This window comes from Ustilaginoidea virens, chromosome 4, assembly GCF_000687475.1.
Source record: "Ustilaginoidea virens chromosome 4, complete sequence".
In the NCBI taxonomy this organism is placed as follows: Eukaryota; Fungi; Ascomycota; class Sordariomycetes; order Hypocreales; family Clavicipitaceae; genus Ustilaginoidea; species Ustilaginoidea virens.
In genome coordinates this window covers 3823597-3844073 of record NC_057319.1, presented here as the reverse complement: position 1 = coordinate 3844073, position 20477 = coordinate 3823597, and the positions used below count along the sequence as shown (strand labels likewise).

Sequence of the window (20477 nt, the reverse complement as noted above, 5' to 3'; positions counted from 1 at the left end):
GCCACTCCAATTGGCTGGCACAGACTCTGCTGATGCCTCCCATAACTACGTCCTGCCTAGTGCTTGAAACAGTTCCAAACAAATTGATACGAATCTCATTAGCACCTGGCATCGTCTGAAGGCAGCAAGCAGCCTGATGGTGTACTGCCGCCGCAGCGCGATTTTTTAGGCGCAGAACCGATGCACGAGAAAGCTTGCGCGTCGAAACCCATGACAATGTCCCGCTTTCGGCTTAGTCTCTCTTCTGCGTTTACCTGCATTCTATATAGCCCCTCCGCACACTTGTTGCTTTCAGACAGGGAGCTAGGTGTCCTCTTATTAATTTCGACATCGAAAAACTGGTTCTTCCTCGAAGTAGTCCGTGCTAGGTGTTTCTCCGAAAACGTGCTAGTCAGCAGGAATAGGGGCTGGGAGCTAGGTGCGGGATATAGATTGGGTCAATCCCTAGGGCTTGGTACGCACAACGAGCCTTGCAAGGTTAGGTCTGGTAGGTACATGTACCTACAGGTAGCGTAGCGTACCTACCTGAGGCAGGTACCGTGCCAGACCTCTATTGATTGCATGAGGTTGCTTAGACTGTGCGTGCCGTTTGGGAAAGCAAAATTGGCGCAACTTTGCCGGTCAACAGGGGGCGTGTCGCAGCGGAATTGTCGCTGATGTCGCTGATGTCGCTAATGTCGCTGATTTGTCGCTGATTTGTCGCTGATTTGTCGCTGATTTGTCGCTGATTTGTCGCTGATTTGTCGCTCATAACGCTTTGGCGACGTGATTGCCGCTGCTTGACGACGCCGTGAATTGTTACACAGCAGCCTCCCTCCGGTCAACTCCTGTTTTTCCTTTTCTTTTTTTTTTCCCCCTTTCTTTACACTCCGCACCCCGTATTTCTATTCCCACGGCCGTCGTAAAGTAGCCGGCAATACATCGCCAGTTCATCAAGCTCATTCAATGACCATGGTTGCGGATAGATCCCAAGCCGGCATCAGACGTGGCGTGGTGCACTAGTGAAATCGCTTTCTCCACCAGACAAAGTCATTTTAAGGAGTAAAACGGGGAGCTGCAAGCCAGAGAATACATTCGCCGTATATGTATTGCACTGCCTGTGGAGAGAGGGAAGATCATCCCCCTTCGACAGACGGCCGAAGCCGGGCGACCTTTCCCACGAAATAGTTTCATCGACTTCAATGGCCAAGCTCTCGATGTATGGCCTGGTGAAGCATTTCGGGACGCGAGCCATGAAAGGTCAGGATTTCCGGGTGCCAGCGTTCCGTCAGTCGAATGCTGCGGGTGCTTGAATGGTATCCCGCCAGCAACACCGCCAGCAACACCGCCAGCAACACATTCATGTGCGGCATGTCCTTGAATTATGTCGACGATATCTGTGAGAACCCTCTTGTTTTGTGCCTGCCTGAGCATCCAAGCGCTCCAAGATTCGAAAAGTCTTGCTCTGAAAACCTAGAGGGTGGTAGAGATGCCCTAGTTTGGTCCAGTGCGCTGCGGATATCATCTAGGTTCGCCGGTCCAGGCGAAAACTGACCGACCATCCGGAGATGGACAGCCTTGCGGAAGAATATCGTGGTCTATGAGGTGCTGCCGGAAGGCGGAACCTCCGGCCCGGTGCTCCCCACGCTCATGGTTTTGGACGCGGCGCCTGCCCCTCGTCATAAAATCCGAGAGTGTCCTTGTTGACGTCTGTGAGCCTCTCCTGGGCTTCCCAAGGCTTGGCAGTGTGGAAGATTTGTCGCTCCATCCCTCTGTAGACGCAAAATACTGCTTAGCATTGGCGTTTGAAGTCGGAGGACGTGTTTCCCTGTTCGTTTCCTGGCACATCGTCCTCCAGACGAGTCTAATCCGGGGCCACCGAGCCTCGCAAAAGCCCAAAGGCGCTTGGAAGAAATTGAAAAAACTCGTGTCAAAGCTTCGCTGCGTGGTTCGACTTCAAAGATAATGTAGCGCACATGTGCCTGCCGTTGAGCCGGCCCATTGGCGGGCCCATTGGTGGGTTTTGCGACATCTGTCCGTTAAAGGCATGTGGTGCGTTTCGCGAGAAAAGGCAGGATGGCGGAGTTTCCGTTTCTTGCATGTTGCCTTCTTGTCTTCATCAACAGGCCTCAGCTTGGAACGCGGTCGTGGGGACCTGTGTGAGCCGGCATGGCATGTCTTGTCCGATCGCGATGAGCCAGCCCCTGCGCAGGTGATGGGTCCGGCCAGCTCACCCTGGGTTACATACTGTAGCTCTCGGGTGGGCAATGCCAGGCCGACTTCCTTGGCCAAAGCCCCCCTGCGCATGTGGTGCTGGTTTCCCAGTTTCGAGAGTCGATACCACTCTGCGTCTGTACGGAGTATGGCCGGCCAATCAAGCCCAAGTGCCGCGTTGCTCACGGCGTCGTTCAAAAGGTCCCGAAAGAACAAATGATGCATACATGTACGGAGTACCTAAGCAATTGATCCGAGGCTCGGCGGGGGCTAAAGCGGGAGCTAAGCCAGAAACGGCCAGAGCAGAGCAACCCCACTACCTCTCAGAATCCCTTTGCCGCACACAGCACAGCACGGCACGAGACGACCAAGGCAACATCACGTCCAAACTCTTTCTGTCCAACTTGGCTTGGCGTCGCTATGCAGAGGTTAATTCTTGATTTCTACGAGGTGGCACAAAAAGGCCACAGAAACCTAACCTTGTTGGAAAATGTACCATGTACGGAGTAGCGGCACACCATTACAGCCTCTGGCCTGATCCACCCTTGAGAAACATCTCACAAATGCACCAATTCACAGCTCAACACCACGGCGCGACCTATGGCAATCGCATCCTTCAATAACTTGTTAGACGCCCAATCCTTCCGCTTTCTCCTTTGATCCTCTTAGTCCGTACAGACTGCAGACTGCGTAGATGATGCAATCTCTCGCGCCCGCGCCGACCATGGCCACTGGCGGACAAGCCTGCATCGAGCACCTAACCCTATGCAGCGCAGTGCAGCAGGCAACGGAGCCTGCTCTAACCAGTGTGCGTGCCGCTTGATCATTGGTGGTGGCGCCACGCACGTTGCATTGCATGCTGACTTGGTCTGGCCTTCTCGTGGTCAAGGATCGGAGTTTCCGCTACACTAAGTTGAGGATTTGGTGATTCCCAGCTGCTCCTTTGGCTTCTTTATTTTATTTTATTTTATTTTATTGTTTTTTTCGAGGACAAGTGTGCCTTTTTACTAGGTACCTGCTACTCAAGCAACTTTCGTCTTCACCCTATTCCGTGGATTTCTTTATTTCGAATGTGATCTGTGCCGAGTATAGTTTTGATTGCCACTTGATTGCCTTCCAGACAGGGCCACAGTTCGAGCTCCTCATCCTGCACCATTCACAATGTCCAAATGACCGCCTAGTCAAGGCTGAGAAGGCGGGTTCTTGAAGCTTGGGAACTAATGTACTCCGTACCCCGAAGCAAATTTTCACCATGTGCTAGCTTGTCTGGTCTCGTGTGCAGACTACAGATGTGATCTTGCCTTTTCGTAGTCTAAAAAATGACTGCTTCGGCCCGCTCCATGCAGATGGCATTTGAACATGGCCGAGGCAACGAAGCAGATGCCCTCTTCTCTATTTGTCTTTCTGCATAAAGTCGGAGTCAGTGGATGGCTGACAAATCGACAAGAAAGTACCGAGCAAGCCACCAGATGGCAACTAGAAGGCCTGCCTGAGGCGAATACTTGGAGAAAAATAAATCAGTCTTGCAAGGTCATATCATCGTTAACCTGGCATCCGTCATCAGATCAAAGAGCTCATAGAGCTCCAACAGCAGCCTTTTCCCCCTTTGTAGAACTTGGGGCTGCGTGACGCATGGTTGACACTGGCATTGTCGATGTCGTAACTGGTTCAGGGCTAGTCGTCAAGGACGCAGCCATGGGAGAGAACGATCGCATGGTGAGAGGCGGTCGAGATAAAGATGACACCTCACATCCTGGCTTCGGCCAAGCCGGTTCTGTGAGCATCGTAACCCGTCGGTCGGCCTTGTATATCTAAAAGACCGAAAACCTGACTGGGAGAACATAGGACAAGCACATCTTCAAGACAGAATGGTAGATTTGATTCTCAAGCTGCCTCCTGAGAGGACTGTGGCCCTGTCTAGGCCGATGCCACACCCAACTGGGCCACCGTTTCCAGGTTGTAGGGGAGCCCATGGTCCGCACAGGAGTGATTGATCCGGGCTGTTCGGTTGGATGCGCAACGGGATTCGGAAGGGACAGATACGGACGACGTCTTCCGCCTAGGAATATGGGTTCCGGTACTTTTGCCGGCAGGCAATGCGCATCGAGCAGGGAAACGTAAGGACCGAGAGATCGATCGAGGGCCATAGCTCCAACGGGATGGGATGGCTTCCGCCCGCCACGTGGTGCTAGGGGACTGGTGAAATGAGCATTTCTCGGTGGGTTAGGTATCAGCGCATCGTCTCCAGCGACTTCGGGTGCAGTCGACTATTGACAAGGGGCCATGTCGTCAATGTCGTGGAATACGGTTGCGACGCGGACCAGGCGGGTGGCCAGAAAGGCACGTGTCTGGAATGTGCAGTGCAGTGCAGTGCGGCCCTCCAGGCTGGGGTCTGGTAAGGTCGACGCTGGACGGGGCTTGGGATAGGGCGAAATCGTAGCGCCAAGTGCGCTAAAATATAGAAGACAAGGCGGTGAGATGCTGCGACAATGACCAGACCCTAATGAGACCTGAATTCAACCTGGACAAATCGTTGCCGTGCGTGCAGTGAGTGCATGCTTTCTTGTCGAGCGCAACTGTCCCGTCACGCGATGATTTTTTCCGCCTTCAAACTCTTTCATCAGCACCGTCGTCACGCTTCTTCCATGTCACCCACCACACCGGTGCGTGAGCAGCCCACCAGCGACACCGATAGACAGTACAGCAGTGGCTACCGAACGGGCCGGACCTCGCTTTGATGCAAGGGGGGCGAGCGCCGACGTTCCGACGGACCAGAATCGTCTGCCTCGCAGACACGCACAATGCCACCGTCAAGCTGCCCAAGGGCGACGTCCTCATCCATGCGGGCGACCTCACGAACCAAGGCAGCTATTCCGAGGTCAATCCGCCACTCTCGCGCTTTTATGGCCCGGCTGTGCATGGGAAGAAAAAGGCTAAGACGATGGCTTAGCTCTCCAAAGCCGTCAAGTGGCTAGAAGCAGCGGACTTTGAAGCCAAAATCGTCATCGCGGGTTCGTTTCGCCGTGAGAATCGCCCGCCCGCCCGCCCGCCCGCCCGCTTGCTGAGGTGTCCGGCCGCGCAGGAAACCACGACATCACGCTCGGCGCCGACTTTTACTCGCAGCACGGCGCCGGCTTCCACAACCAGAACCGTGCGTCCCCAGGGGACTGCGTCAAGCTCCTCACGTCGTCGCCGTCGATAACGTACCTCGAGCACGAGTCCACGACCGTCCAGCTGCGCTCGCCGACGGGACCGCACACCCGCTTCAAAGTGTTTGGATCGCCGTACTCGCCGCGCCGCGGCCATTGGGCCTTTTGCTACGACGCGCCTGCAGATTCCAGCGACGCGCGGCTCACCAGGATCTGGGACGGCATCCCCGCAGACGCGGATATCGTGGTGACGCACACGCCCCCACGAGGGTACGGCGACGCGACCAGCCAGCAGGGATTGAGGGGCTGCGAGGCTCTCCGACGAGCGCTGCGGCGGGTTCGGCCGCGGCTCGCCGTCTGCGGGCACATCCATGACGGCCGGGGCGCGCGGCGAGTGAGGTGGGACGGAGGTCCCGAAGGCGCGTCTGCTGCTGCGTGGGAGGATCCTGGGCTCGGAAACAACAACAACAATAAGGTGAGCTTGCTGGATCTTACGTCGAAAACTACCGCTTTAGCCCCAGGCGAGACGTGTGTGGTCAACGCCGCTGTCATGAAGAGCAGGTATCCTCACAGGGGCGGCAAGGAGTTTAACAAGCCCATCGTCGTGGATGTAGACTTGCCGGTGTGGGCGGAGGAAAGGCAAGAACGCGTCGATGGTTGAAGACTCTATGCGTTGCGGCGTTGATCACGGATTGCTGCGGGATCGCCTGATGTGGGTGGCTTGTGCTCAGACAGCGTGCTTTTGACACGCTCGGTGACTTTGTGTGATGGGGTGGGTTTGCGTGACAAGCCTACGGTTCTCGCGCATCATGTTACAGATGGGTTGCTGTTGACTTGGGTTCCGCTGTGAATGATAGCCTGCTGTCTGTGACATTCCCTGCTGCGCCGGTTCTTCTCCGAAACTACAAGACCTTGAGCGTTGAAGCCAGGGCTGCTGCTCAAGACTTCATTTGGCGAACATGGGCGAAGCAGCCCCGGTGTTTGATCGTCAAGAACCTGAGAGCTTGATAGCTGCGCGTCTGCAATCGTTACCATTATTGGCACCAGGCAACCACCTACCTTGTTAATGCAGGTCACGCCTTTGCTGATAGTTATCACTACACACAATACAACGCTACTCATCAACAAGGAGCCGTTTGCCTGGGAGATGTGTATTGATTGACCCGAGAGGGCCATGATCGGGTTGCACATGAATAGTGCTTGCAGTGCGTCAGGACCCCATCCCACGTCCACCCACTGCAACATGCCCGATGACCATCCCACGCCTTACCCGAGCGCTCGTGGACGACTGGCAGAGTAGGGCCGAAGCCCCCGATCGAGCAACGTTGCCTACATCGGCTGGGAATCTCGCATTGCATTTAACCATCCCAGCACACCAGCGTCGTGGTGGCCCGACGAGGAGTTTCGGGCGACAAGGCTCCCAGGCAGCTTCTCGTCGCATCGCACCACTCAAACGACGCCGAAGCTGCCTCGCGCTATCGGATTCCTCGGTCATATTTGGCACCAGTTACGTCGATGCCTTCGCCATGCCTTGTCTGTTAATGCGAAGTGCTCGCGGAGGGCGGCGGTTGATGCCCAATCTCCAGCTTGCGGGTTTGCCGGGACTGGTGATGCTGTTCCGTCTCGCGGTTTGCTTTTCGCGCAAAGGCTCCAGAGGGGGGGAAACGTTGGGGCGGGAATCCGTAGGGCTCGCCTAATGGCCAGGCACGCTGTGGCCGTGATGCTCTGCTGCTCCTCTGAGGGTGGCTCGCTCCACGGGCGCTATTCTGGCAGACCACGGCTCCAAAGATGCGCATGGCAGCCGGGAGTTGGTCGAATCAGCTGGTTTTTTTTTCGCAGAATTGGCTCTGCAACCAGACTTGCTTCGGGTTACGGTTCGCTGCTCAAGGCTGCCACGCCATGACGAAGTCGCGATAACGCGGAAAGCCTGCCTTGAGTTGCGTTGGACCACGTCTTTCCAGGCATCGGGGGCCGACGACGCAGCAGAGCGGCCAATACTTTTGGCTAGCTGACCACGCGCTGTCAGCCTCCACCAGCGAATCTTGATCCATCTACCTGACAGCTTGGGGTTTCTGTGCGCTTGCCGACCGCAAGGTCAGACGGACGAGACGGGCAGGAGACTCCACAAATCCTGGCCAGGACAAAGGAGGTGCGTCCCATGCCGTGTCACGATGTCGCTATTATCCAGTAAAACAGACCAGTTCCTCACCTAGTGGCTCTCCCCAGCTATCAAGCACCGGTCTTGACGCTACCCATTGGTCTGCTCACTTTCCTCGTGCCGAGTGGGATGCTGATGCCCCAGGCCAGCCCATCAGGGTCATGTCAGCTTGGGTAAGCCCCGCATCGTCGGTCCTGTTTCCTGGTTTTGCTTGATATGTAATCAAAGACTAATAAACCGCCTTTTTGTTGACCGCGTACTGTTTTCGTCGACTTTAGTTAGACCCGTTGTTCGAGTAGGCTCGCCCTTTCCAGACAATCCCGCGAGGGACCGGCGTACATGGAGATGGCCGCAGGTATCGTAAGAAGCGAGTGCCAGCGACGGACCCCCGTACCAATTCCCTCTCCACTTCCCCTCAATCTAATCGTTTTACCCCAGCAGCTTCCGCACATCTTTCCACCAAGTCGAGACAGATTCGTGGCGGGGGGTTTCGGACCAGGGGCGAGAAGGTTGTCAGCCCCGGCAAATAACATGGCAATACAATACTTGTGCCCCCGTGCCCCGTTCCGCTGATAAAGGGATTGCCCTCGCTAGACTTATTCGGTCAATGGTCGAGAAGATGACGCAGGGGAGTCTACAGCTCTCTGCTGAGGTCACCTACGGGCTCATGCGGTGGGCCTGTTGGCACGCTCCACGATGCAGGTCCATGTGGTCGCCCATGATGCGGCCATGGGACGTGATGGCTCAGAAGGGCCATGTTGCTTGAGGCCGCGTATGCCAGTCCCTGCTTGCCCGTATGCACCATCTCATGCGGCCTGCCTGACCAGTGATGTTGTGCAGTGTCGGCCAGGGGGGAAGATACTGCGCCATTTTCATCCATGCTGCGCAGTGCGGAGTACGTGTAAGTTGCCTCGGATACGCAGCGCAAAGTCGATGCGGGACTCTGTTAGATGGTCATCGCCACAGGAATCCCTTTGACGAGATGCAAATCGTAAAGAGGCTGGGAGAAAGCTCCGGGCGGGAAACCGGTCAGGCTGCTCTGCTTCGGCGCTTCATCTTGCAACAATCGACGGGTTGCAAAGACACCTTGGGTACGGAGAACATGTCGACAAAGAAACATTTACTTGGGAGGCATGTACGGAGTACCTACCAGGCTTTATGAGGGGAGGCTCCACACAGTGTGACTGGCATCGGCCAGTGAGTGCGCGTGCGCGTCTGTGGGGGTTGTGACTGGATGAAGGCTGGGCTGTTGCGTTTTCGTTTTCGTCTGGTCACAGCAGAGCACAGCACGCACCAACCCGCGGCCGGTATTTGATTTTAGTGGGCCACAGGACTTGGCATGGTGCCAGGCAGGCCGTTGCCGCCTATACTCGGAGGACTGTACGGAGTAGGACGCAGACAGAACGTCTCGCACGGTCTGGTGTGCCATTTTCTAGATGTGGCACGGCGGTCGATTCCGTCCCGCAGGTGCGGCTTGTTGATAGCAATTATTGTTATGATGGTAAATGCGTGGTTTTGCTGGCTGGAAGAGAAAACGGTGCTCCATTGCCTTGGAAAGACGAGGTAAAGACTGCTGGCTGTGATAAATAAGCCATTTGAAGGCGGAGCGTTTCGTACTGTGGAGTATCGCACCACGGACTTACGTCCGTAGTAGGAGGTACTCCGTACAGAAGCGAAATGGGCAAAGAAAACGCCAGTTTAGCGCCTCAACCAAAGTCTCTTGCCTCACCAGACATCAGCAACTGAACTGAACACGTTCTCTCTCGCCGTGGGAAGCCAAGAAATGAAAAATACCAATTGACTCTGTGCGACCAATCCTGGGGCCCGGAACCTTTACTTGCCGCGTAGAGGTTAGGTCGAGCATACTGGGGTAGAGGCAGCGACGATTGAGCTTTGAGTGGGTGGGTGGCATGTGGGTCGAGGGATCCATGACATGTAAAGACCGGAATGAACACGCTCGGCAGGGTTTGGCTTCGTTTGCACCTGGGCCGCCAAGAACCGCTTGACCGCAGCTCTTGCAGATGGATGTGCAGAGGCAGCAGCGGTGACAACATCGATCAGACTAAAAGTTGGTTGAGAGCTGAGAGCCGAGTCGCTGGCCTGGCTCTACCTAGTTGGCATGCGGAGACGCTAGTGCGGCTTTCCAAGGCTGGCGCGAATCGAGTCAAAACAGCTGACGTAGCTGAACGTTGAACATTTCGGGTTGACGCATCACTCGGTCCACGTTCAAGGTCACGTTCAACAGTTTCCCAACGTACACAAAGCGCAGGCAAATCAAGTAGAGGGACAATCGGCCGGGGGGGGCAATGCGATTCTCTTGGTTGAGCGATGCAAGAACTTGAGGGAGTGCGGCGAAATTCATAGGCAAGGGAAGGAACTAACTACCTACCTAGGTACATAAGGTACCTAAACTCGCCAGAACCTTTGGGCTGGGGGACTCTGAAAATAAGTTGAACGTTCAAGCTACCCCAGCGCTTTCAGTTTCTACGTCTTGGCAGAAGCATGCTACATTTAGCTTTGCAACGCTTCTTCATAACACTACGTAACCCAAGGTATCTCAGGCACCTGTGAACTTGTACTCGTCTGATTGGAAAAGAAGCTTGCTTTTGTATCAAGAGAAAAGCTCATACTTGATAGAGTGGCGGCGGGCTGGGACTCTGTCCGCTGTGGTATGTACCAGACCGTTACTGACGCCCCAGCCACACACACACACTGTACGTCCGTAACATACATTGATGTCTGGTACCGTCTGGCACAAAACCGCCGCTCCCACGTCAGAGCCGGTTGCGTACCGCTGGGTACCTTACCCAAGGTGGTGACCTACCTCCTCCTAACATATTGACTCAATTATGGCCCGTACCGAACGAGCGTGGCAACCGGAGCAGTGGGCGGCGGGCAGTAGGTACATGTAGGCACATGCAGGCAGTTGACGGCAGGTGGACAACTAACTGCATGTGGTCTTGGGTTCCTGGCGGGGTCGGGGCGAAGCTGGCTGGCTCCTGCCTCGAGCGGCCGACCAGTGACCACCTGCCGCTTAGGGAGGACCTGAACAGGTGCAACGGTCCAGCTCCTGGTTAACAGCAGAGAACAAGTGATAATCGACGGCGGCGCGGGAAGCGCTTCGCTGGTCGGAAACTGGCTGGATGGATGCCGTCTGCAGGCTGCACAGGTGCTGCGTGCGTGCCTTTGTCTTGTCTGGCGGGGGGCGCAGTGGCAGTCGACCCAGCCCAGCCTGCTTGAGCAATTGGCCAAGGCTCTACGTCTACGGTCTACGGAGCTACTCGACTCGCTCCCTCGACTCGCTCCCTCGACTCGCCCCCTCCAATCGGGTGATGTTTCTGCGCGCAAATGACTGATTTGACCTGTCTTGACAGCCGTTGAGTCGTGGAAAACGTTTGCGGCTGAGATTTGAATAAAAGCAAACCACCCCCCCCCCCCCTTTTCTTCCTTACCCCAGGGGGGTCCCTCCACCTGCCTGAATCGGCCAGACTCGACACTAGCTTGTCGCTGACGAATCGTTGTGTTTTCGGATCGCGTGCTATTGACTCACGACCCTAGGAAGAATCTCTAGTTCCTTGGTCTGGCCCGTTCCGTAAAACTCTCGAGAAATGTCGTAACCAACTTGGGTTAATCCGACCGGACGCCCATATAGATCTCGCGCCGTTGAAACTTTGCCGATGCGGGCAACTCAGTACCTGTTATCAAGCTCCAGTGGCTTGCTCCATCCCTGCCTGCCCTGCGTCCGAGAGTCAGAGACCCTGGAGGATTCGCACCTTTGACGTCTGAGAGTCTGAGACGGTCGGCTAGCCTGCCTGTGAGAAGCTCAAATATCAACGTCACTTGGCTGCGAATAAAAGCATACCTTTTCCTGGTACGTAAAGAAGAAGGCAAAGAAAGGCTTGAATATTGAGCCTCGGAACGAAAGGGAGACATTGGAGGCATGGAAACTGGCGTGGTGGCGCCACGTGTTGCCTTTGAAAAACGTGGGGCGTGCCCTGCCAGATGCACTGCTGCAGTGGAACGGGGGGCTAACGTGGGCCCTGCTTGACACGTGATACAGCACGGTGCACGGTGCACGGTGCGCGCACAAACCTAATATGTCTCTCCTGTACTGTGTACAATGTACAAACGAGTTGCCTGGTGCGGTGGAGAGATGAAGCTTTCCAACGCCCAAGCCATACTTGTCGGTCAACTACAACTGAGCTGGCACGAGTGAACTATCAGTGCATGTATGCATCTGCACTTTCAGAGGTACGTAGCCCTGTGACTCCCCTTTGAAGCTTAGTCCTCATAAGAGTGGCCTGATCCGTCTATTGACTCGGATGATAAACCTTGTTTTCCTTCCCTCCGCTCAATGCTATACGTATCATGAGACCAGCTACTCCGTACATTCAACAGGGTCCATCGATTGCGCCGCCGAGGGGCCAGATCCAGATCCATGGCTTGCCACCCGTCACAAACCCCCCCCCCCCCCCTCCCTGCTAAGCTGTAAGACGTCAGCAAGGACTCTCGGCAAGTCGGAAACATTGTGTGCTCCGTTTTCCGTCATTTCTGCACTGTTTCATTTCTGCACTGTTGTGGGCTGGCGGACACGGCTCCAGCTAAACAACCCATCATGCCGTCCCCCAACTATCGTTGCAACACCCATGCGCAAGTCGTCGTCTTCTCGGTGACATCCTTTGCTTTAGCAGACGGTGAGGACGAAGATACAACGTGCTGGCGCTTGTCCAACATAAAGGGCCATGAGCCAGAGAGATGAGACGGAAAACGCGACAGCGCCAACCTATTCACATCGAGATCGAGCCATCATTTTTGTCATTGATTTCTCTGTCAGCTCTCATCTACAGCAGGGACTGTCTGTTGTTATTGGAACGGACCGCTGAATTCGACTGGATAGTCAAGGAGCCTCATTGCGGCGGGATTCAGAGCATACCGCGCATCATGACCCGCGTGGTCTCATGGGCAAGGCATCAACTCCTGTCATTCCATCCATCATGCATAGTGACGGTTGATTGAGTCATCATCATCATCATGGTTGATTGTAGCCTCACTTCTTCAACACGACCTGCAAAATGAGGATAGTCGACGTCGAGGGCGGCAAACGCAGAGCCGGGTCCAACAAGAGCAATACTTTGAAAAGAAGTTCTGCTGAGCTATGGGCAGACCCCTTTTTTAAATGGGAGCCAAATAGAGATAGACGACAGTGCTCGGAGTCCTGGAAGCGCGCAGAAACTTTGCTGCTGTCTTGCCCTATGCCAACATGAGGAATCCGTAGTGAGCTTGGATCTGAGAAGATTCCCTGTTGAACATGCAAACGGTGCTTTATGCGTCTAATGCTACCAAATGGGTGTTTTTGTCACGTGTCGATGGACTGCCTGCCTGCCACTTGCCATAGGGTAGCCTGGGTAGGAACCCAAGAAGTGGACCCGGGCGGGTAAAAATCGGCCAACTTCCCACGTCGCACCAAGTTGCCAGACAAGAATGACAAGCACCAACAACAACCTCCATCAAGTTCAACAACCAACCAACCTCCAACCTCCAACCATCCCAGATGTAGGCCGGCATACTTCAAGCATGTCCAACGACACCCCGCCCGAGAGCTCGTCGCAACCCGCGCCCACGCCTACGCCTGCGCCTGCGCCTGCCGCCGCGCCTCCCTTCGACGCCCTCTTCACCCTGCTCACCAACACCACCACGGGATCAACCGTCCACCCCACGGTGCAGTACCTCTTCGCCGACGACGACACCTCCGTCCTGTCGGCGCCGCCGCCGCGCGCCCTCGTCGTGGACCTGGCCCCCTCCCCCGACGGCACTCGCTGGTCCGTCGCGTGGGCGTCGAGCCTCAGCCCGGACTTTGCCCTGACGAGCTGCCGCACGGCCGTCCAGCACGACGACGACGACAAGTCCCCCGTGCTGAGGCTCGAGGGCGTCGAGCGCGAGCCCGTCCAGCCGGCCAGCCTGCCCGGCGAGGCGAGCTCCGCCCTGGCCGACGAGTTTCGGAGGCGCATCGCCGTCCTGGGCAAGGTCGTTGCCGAGGGGGGCAAAAGGAGGCAGCTGGCGGGGCGGGGGGACGAGCAGCCGCCGGCGTGAATGGCCCGAGGGGCTAGCTCTCTGACCTCTCGGAGGCGGAAGCTCGAATTCCGGATGGCGTATCTGGTGCAAGTGCAGGGGATATCGAGGCGTTGCGCAGTCGGGGCTTCCCCCTTCTTTGTCTTGTTTTGGCGCTGCTTTGTCGTAGGTTCGTTTTTGGGGGCTTTTTTGGACCTTTGCGTGTCCCGTGTGTGTTCTGGGAATATACGGCATCTTGACGCCTGTGCTGTTGCTGGAAGCAGGTCGATGCGTCACCTTTGTGCAATCTTGTCGGCCATGCATCCAAGCAAGCAGGCGCACTTACCACGGCGAATGTGCCCTCTGTTGCTGGATCTGATATCACGTCGGCTGATGGGTTACTCCACACCGAAGACACGACCAAGCGTTGATTTTTTTAAAGAATAAAAAAATAAAAGGAAAAGGGAAAAAAAAGAAAAGAAATTCAATCTCTGAACTAGGACCGTGAACTTATATACAATGACGATAACAAAAAGAAAAGAAAGCGCCCATCCCGCTGAGGTGTCTTTTGTGATTAATAACGACGAAATAATAAGAGAAAGAAAAAAAGGGGAAAAAAAAAGAAGGCTGATCCGTGTGCACAGCTATGAAATTGTGCAAGAGTTTGTCTCGGCAAACGAGTCCGGCTCTATACCATCCCCTTCGCCCATAGTACATGCAGCCAACAAGAGAGATGCACCGTCTTGACCGGCAGTTTGTGCTGCTGTCTAGTTATTCGGCAGCAGCGGAAAGTGAATCCGCGTTTTGGCGAGGCGATGCATCTCCTCAGCAAGAGCCTGGTCAATGGCTGCTCGGGCTTCCAGGCCTTTGGCTTCGGGCCCAGTGGCGGACAGGTAGCTGGACAGCACCGTGTTGGCCGTGTTGGCAAGAGATTCGACCTCTCGCTTCTTGTTGCCGCCATTGTCTGAGGGGCGGCGGATGACAAAGACGTAAATGAGCACGATGATGACGATGACGAGCAGGATGGCCACTTTGCATTGGGGGGAGGGGGGACCCTCTCGTTAGCTGAAAATAAAAATAAAATGAAAATAGAAAAAATAAAAAATGAGACAAAAGGCGTGTTCCAGCAGATGGGTTGCTTACCGCATATCCCCAGGCATATCCACTTCTTCTTCCTCGTCTTCCGCGCGGTATTGACAGCTATGCCAATCTCCTCGTTGCCCTTGTCCAGGTTGTCGACCACTTCCTCTCCCTTTTGCTCAATCTGCACAATGGCGGCCTCCTGTTGAACAACCAGCGTGTCCATGTCTTGGAACAGCTGCGACAGCTCAACCATTTGTTGCTCAATCTTGACAAGGGCGGCGTGACGGTCCTGCACAGCACTCAGAGCGGCGCGGGCTCGGCCCTGCCGGTCGCTCTGCATCATGGCCTGCGCAAAGACTTGGTTGTTGCTCGTGTCCTCCGCGACGGCCTGGACCTCTTTCTCGGTGGCATCGGGGCGAACAATGCGGTACTGGCGTTTCATCTGCTCTTGGGTGCGCTTGCGGAACTGAGACTCGATCTGCTGGTACTGCTGGATGGCGCTCTTGAGCCGGCGATCGATGCGGTCCACCTGGCCACGGTACTGAGCAACCTGCTGAGGGGGCTTGGACTTGAGGGTGCGAACGCGCTCGGTGAGGTCGCGATAGAGCGCCATGGTATCTGTGGAGAGCGAGTCGAGCTGCCGGTTGGCAGCGCTGGCCGATGAGGTGTCGGCATCGTCCAAAGATCGCTGCTGGAGCATTCGAAGCTTCTCGAGGTTGTGCTCGACTTGGTTGATGCCGTTGTCAATGCCGCTGCATTCGTCGAGAATGTTGCGACTGCCGCCGCCGCCGCCGCCGCCGGCACCATAGCCAGCTGCTTGACCCAGAGGAGCCATCTCAACGTTGGAGCCTGTGAAAAGCAAGCCATCAGTTTTCCCGCTCGACAGCTCACCCACTTCATTGCTGCACTTGGCTAGCAGCGAAATAGCCCTCCCGTACCTCCAAAGTTGTTGTTCTGGCCGTAGCCGCCGCCAGCACCGGCAGTGCCGCCATACGGTGATCCGTAGCCGCCCTGCTGTTGTCTACCGTAGCCACCAGCAGCATTGTCCCGTTGGCCGTAGGGGTTCTGTTGACCACCGTATCTGTTGAAAGGGGATCATCGTTAGCATAGACTCGATCGAAGCCCGGGTTCGTTTTCGTTTGTTCTTGTTCTCCTTTTTTTTTTTTTTTTTTTTTTTTTTTTTTTATGTCATTCGATCTGCAAGGTCCATTGACAGCGCGTCCGACGTTGCATGAACAAGTAGTTCAAACTAACCCGTACTGCTGCACTATTTGTTAGCCAGATACTTGGCCCGTGAGTGTATTAAACAACCGGTGCTTTTCAGGTCATCCGAGCCAAGGTTAGGATCGCACAAGGATCAAGCACTTGACGGATACTTGATACAAGCCCGGCGCGTGCATATAGCCAAAGACAACCAGCAGAAAAATCACATGAGTCGGAAAAATTTCACTGGGGTAAAACAGTCAAGATCAGGCAAGTGAAGATGGAAACACTGACACTCATGGTGGCGGTATTGCAGAGCACCTGGCTCCCGACAGGAAAAGAAGCCGGCGTGGATCAGGCGTGGATCAGGCGTGGATCAGTCGTGGATCAGGAGGTGGAGGAAATGTTCTTTGGTCCCTAAAAGAAAAATTCAAGAGTAGAGAGCAGAAAGCTAAAGAGTAAGAGTCTGATTGCAACGTCGAATTGCAAAAAGTCTGGAGATGAGTTACGTGAAAGGGACCAAGAAGGGCTGGCTGGCGGCTGGTTTGTTGCGACACGGCTGGGAGGTTATGTCGACCAGGTCCACCCAGCCGTCCACCCACTGACACACCCACTGACACACCCACTGACCAGTCCGACCAGAACCACTGACCCAACTGGCCACAGCCGACCACAACTGGCCCGACAGCTGCATGTGGCCAACTGGCCAGGCGCGAGGCGTTGGAAAGGGGCTGTCTGGGCTGGGCTTGGAGCTGCTTTAGGCCCGGCACTAGTCCGGAGCCTGCAACGTCATTGGACAAGGGCAGCGGGCTGGGGAACTGCCCAGACCCAAACCAAGCCCTCCTGCCCTACTGGCCTCCTGCGATCGATCAAAGCCCATCCACCCATCTCTTTTGTCCTTGAAGGCTGGCCTGGCCTGGCCTGGCCGCGCAAGCATTACTGGCCGCAGGGCCGCAGCAAGCAACTGGAGGGGGGATGTGATGCATTTGGGCTGTGGGATGGACGGGCGGCTTCATGATGCGGCAGCTCGTGATGCGGCAGCTCGTGATGCGGCAGCTCGAGTCAAATTATCCGCTGGTTTCCTGCATCGACGACCCTTTCGCAAGAGGATCCTCGCCCGGTCTGCGCTTACAGAGAGTATGGCGCCGCGCCAAGATCAACATGGCATTACCGCGACGTTTGCACTAGGTAATCCGCGCATGTGGATGGACACACAAAAACATCACTTATGCACATTATAACCGCCGGGGCAATAACATCCATGTTCAGCCTTGGCCCTAGGTTCGACCTTCACCTACCCCTTCACAGTACTGACAGTCACTGTAACAGTCGTTCCACGCCCAAGCCATCACAAGACGGCATATGCCGAAACGTAGCTGACGCTAAAGTCGCTGGGCGAGTCCACCAAGTTGCTGCGTTGATACTGCGTAATCTTGAACCGGCACTTGTCCTCGTCGTCGACTTGCCCAGCTTGCCCGGCTTGCCCGGCTTGCCCGGCTTGCCCGGCTGCGAGAATCTCCAGAGCTGCCATGGCTACTCCGATGGGATGTCGACCGCAGACTGTATTCTTTGTTTTCCCGAGATTGTCGACAAAGGCGTCGTGACTTCCGCTCTTGACGGCGTCCATGGCTGCCTCGTCGAGTAGCTTGATGGTTTCGTGAATCGGTGGTCCGGTCGGCCTATCTTCTGACCTGCGCAAGTGAACCAACCGGGACAGGTCATTCTGGGGCGCGTACACCATGTACTGAAAGTGTGCGCCCCAGTGGCAGAAATCCGAGGAAACAATAAAGGCGTTCTCCTCGTCCCTCAGGTACGCTGCCAAGATGCTGCCAACGTCCTTCTCCCTTTCTCGGCCGTTGTCGCCGACGAGGATGGGGACCACGGCGGGGAACTTTTCGGGCGAGCCAAACGTCTGCTCGCACCGCTTGTAGAGGAACGGCAGGTGCATTTCCAGGGAATGCTCGGCCGAGTCCTTGGACCGGGGGATGTTGCCCATGTGCCCGGCTTCTTTGACCCTCCGAAGCACGTCGACATCGACAGTCAGGTCGCCGAAGGGAGTGGCGTATTTGGCGTACGTTGTCACGGCGCACCCGTCGAGGTAGTACGTGTGGGATGGGCCAAGGATAAACACGCGTTTGGCTTTGCTGAGGTCCAGGACTTTATACGCCCAGGCGGCGCATGGGCCCGAATACGTGTACCCTGCGTGGCTTCGGAGGGGGGAAGTCAGAGATGGGCGGATTCTGCACCTCTTTCTGTCTCTGCTGTCCCCGGGTCCGCGATGGGAAACTTACGGTGCAATGATGATTCGGGCTCCGGGAATGGGGAGCGACGAGCCGTCTATGGTGTCGGGAACCTCTGACAGGTAGCCATCCAGCTCGGCCGAGAGAGCCTCGGGGGAGGCCACGTACCAAGAGCCAGCTTTTCCGGTTTCCCTGGTGCCCATCGTTTGGGGTTTGCAGCCGAGATGGAATGCGTGAGAAGATTGCAGCGTCTGTCTGTTTGTGGCCCTCGACAGGTTGGATGGATGGTGGATGGAAGCGAGGTTGAATCAGGCTAGGAGGTAGGAGGTAGCTGCGCGTCGATGATGTTGTCACTGCCCCGCTGGACCTGCGGGGTAGCTTTGTGCCTGCCGATGGTCGAACCTTCGACCTGTCAGGATACGGAGTACTCGAGCGAGGACTGCGGTCTAGTCGGGTCGAGGAGTATCGGAGATGTATTGTTCGTGTCGAAGCTGTCGAATAGTTGGTGCTGTGCTCCTTGTCTCCAGCCCACGTGCAGACAGCAGTCCTAGGCAGCAGGCCCAGACAGCGGACTGCGCGGACTGTGCACACTGTGCACCCTGCGCAGAGTATGCGGTGTACAGTTCAAGTCTCACTGAAAGCCGTCATCCATGTCCCAAAGATTTAAAAAAATCCCAACGCTTCAGCATAGGGTAGCTTGATTTCCTCTCCCGCCGACCCCTGCCAATCAGAACCGCGTACTCCTCCGCTGCGGAAAATTGAATTTCCTGCACTGCAAGCCACTTGAAGCCGAGAAAAAAAAGTTCTCGTGAGAGAAAATCGACGAGAAAGTCGCCCGCCAACTGCAACTGCACCCCCCATCCCACCGAGTTCAACAGCACACAAAATGTCATTCAGAGGCGGCCGCGGCGGCGGCTTTGGAGGTCGAGGGGGTGGTGGCTTTCGAGGTAAGCGAAGGAATAAAAAAAAAATTAAAATACCCATCTGCTCCCTCGCAGCGCAGTTGGCGACAAAAAAAACAAAAAAAAAAGGAAACAAAAAAAAGGAAACAAAAAGAACCGGAAAAGAAACAAAGAGGCACATGCTGACGACGGCAATGAACAGGAGGACGAGGCGGCAGTTTCGCACCGGCAGGCCCCCCCGCCGAAGTCCTTGAAATGGGCATCGTCCAACACGCCGTCGAGGGCGAAATGTTCTGCCGCTCGTCCAACGTCAAGATCCCCTACTTCAACGCCCCCATCTACCTCGAGAACAAGACGCCCATCGGCAAGGTCGACGAAGTGCTCGGACCCATCAACGAGGTGTACTTTACCATCAAGCCCCAGGAGGGCATAGTGGCCACCAGCTTCAAGACGGGCGACAAGGTCTTCATCGGCGGCGACAAGCTCCTGCCGCTCGACAAGTTCCTGCCCAAGCCAAAGGTGCCTGGCGAGAAGAAGCCCAAGCGAGCGGGGGGTGCCCGCGGCGGCCGCGGCGGCCCTCGGGGAGGCGGTCGCGGCGGCTTCTCCAGGGGAGGACGAGGCGGTCCCCGCGGAGGCGGCGGCTTCTCGAGGGGAGGCGGTCGCGGCGGTGGCGGCCGCGGCGGGTTCGGCGGGTTCGGCGGCCGAGGTGGTGGTGGCGGCGGTCGCGGAGGAGGTTTCCGGGGCCGCGGGCGTGGATCATAGAAAGAAGCGCGGGGGGGTTGGGGGGGTTGGGAGACGAGGGCGTTTCGTCTGTTTTCTTCTTTTCGTCGTTTTGTTGGCTGCTGCTGCTGCTGCTTCTGCTGTTGGGTCGTGTATTTGGTTGCCATGGCTTGTCCCCGACTTTGGGGTTCGCGTCGGCGCGCATGACTGGCGTTTTACGGAACACATCTTTTTGGCCAATGTGGTTTGGGGGGTTGCCAACGGGCTTCTGTGTATTCAAGACCGACGCGTTTCGCCCCTGCGCCCGGAGATGGCTTTTCTCTTTCCTTTTCCTTTTCTTTTGGGATATGCAGGGCAGGGGATACGCAGGGGGGGGGATCGAGAACTTCTGATGCGTTTCTGCCACGTTGATCGTGACGACATTGCCATCCGAGGTCGATTCCCGGCAACCATGTCTGATAACAAGAACCCTCCGCAGTGCTGTCCAACCATTGCACTTTTCGTGACGGGAAATCACACACACACGGCCGTTGCCTCTGGAAAATCCCAGGGCGCCTATTCGCCATCTCCAACAGAACAACACCACATGTAGTATGTATGTAGTACAGCCGCCACCGCCATCGATGTAATGCATGACAAAGTTGGAGAGCGAAAAAAAAAAAATCCCTAGCAGTTGTTCGACGCCAGGAAAGAGTGCAAGGGCGTAAAAAGTACATGAATGCGACTCCGGCAAGTGGAGGCTATTCTCGCCGGGTGGCAAAAGTGAATGTCCTGAGTGAGA

At 55.9% G+C, this 20477-nt stretch overlaps 5 protein-coding genes across 5 annotated transcripts; 3 read left to right on the top strand and 2 right to left on the bottom strand.

Annotated features, from left to right (window-relative positions):
• Nucleotides 1–4930: 4930 nt before the first annotated feature.
• On the top strand, nucleotides 4931–6003 carry UV8b_05480 (uncharacterized protein; the record flags this gene model as incomplete). Its single annotated transcript, XM_043142977.1, has 3 exons — nucleotides 4931–5071; nucleotides 5144–5204; nucleotides 5276–6003. 3 exons carry the CDS (start codon nucleotides 4931–4933, stop codon nucleotides 6001–6003), a joined length of 930 nt encoding a protein of 309 aa, XP_042998910.1.
• A 6978-nt stretch (nucleotides 6004–12981) lies between these two features.
• Nucleotides 12982–13590, top strand: UV8b_05479 (uncharacterized protein; the record flags this gene model as incomplete). Its single annotated transcript, XM_043142976.1, has 1 exon — nucleotides 12982–13590. The coding sequence occupies one exon, from the start codon at nucleotides 12982–12984 to the stop codon at nucleotides 13588–13590; it is 609 nt and encodes a 202-aa protein (XP_042998909.1).
• A 725-nt stretch (nucleotides 13591–14315) lies between these two features.
• UV8b_05478 (uncharacterized protein) lies at nucleotides 14316–16134 on the bottom strand (the record flags this gene model as incomplete). Its single annotated transcript, XM_043142975.1, has 5 exons — nucleotides 14316–14578; nucleotides 14692–15480; nucleotides 15570–15712; nucleotides 15886–15893; nucleotides 16129–16134. 5 exons carry the CDS (start codon nucleotides 16132–16134, stop codon nucleotides 14316–14318), a joined length of 1209 nt encoding a protein of 402 aa, XP_042998908.1.
• A 1048-nt stretch (nucleotides 16135–17182) lies between these two features.
• UV8b_05477 (uncharacterized protein) lies at nucleotides 17183–18277 on the bottom strand (the record flags this gene model as incomplete). Its single annotated transcript, XM_043142974.1, has 2 exons — nucleotides 17183–18041; nucleotides 18126–18277. The coding sequence occupies 2 exons, from the start codon at nucleotides 18275–18277 to the stop codon at nucleotides 17183–17185; spliced, it is 1011 nt and encodes a 336-aa protein (XP_042998907.1).
• Nucleotides 18278–18960: 683 nt separating this feature from the next.
• On the top strand, nucleotides 18961–19738 carry UV8b_05476 (uncharacterized protein; the record flags this gene model as incomplete). The annotated part of the gene is made up of 2 exons (XM_043142973.1): nucleotides 18961–19021; nucleotides 19179–19738. 2 exons carry the CDS (start codon nucleotides 18961–18963, stop codon nucleotides 19736–19738), a joined length of 621 nt encoding a protein of 206 aa, XP_042998906.1.
• Nucleotides 19739–20477: the final 739 nt, after the last annotated feature.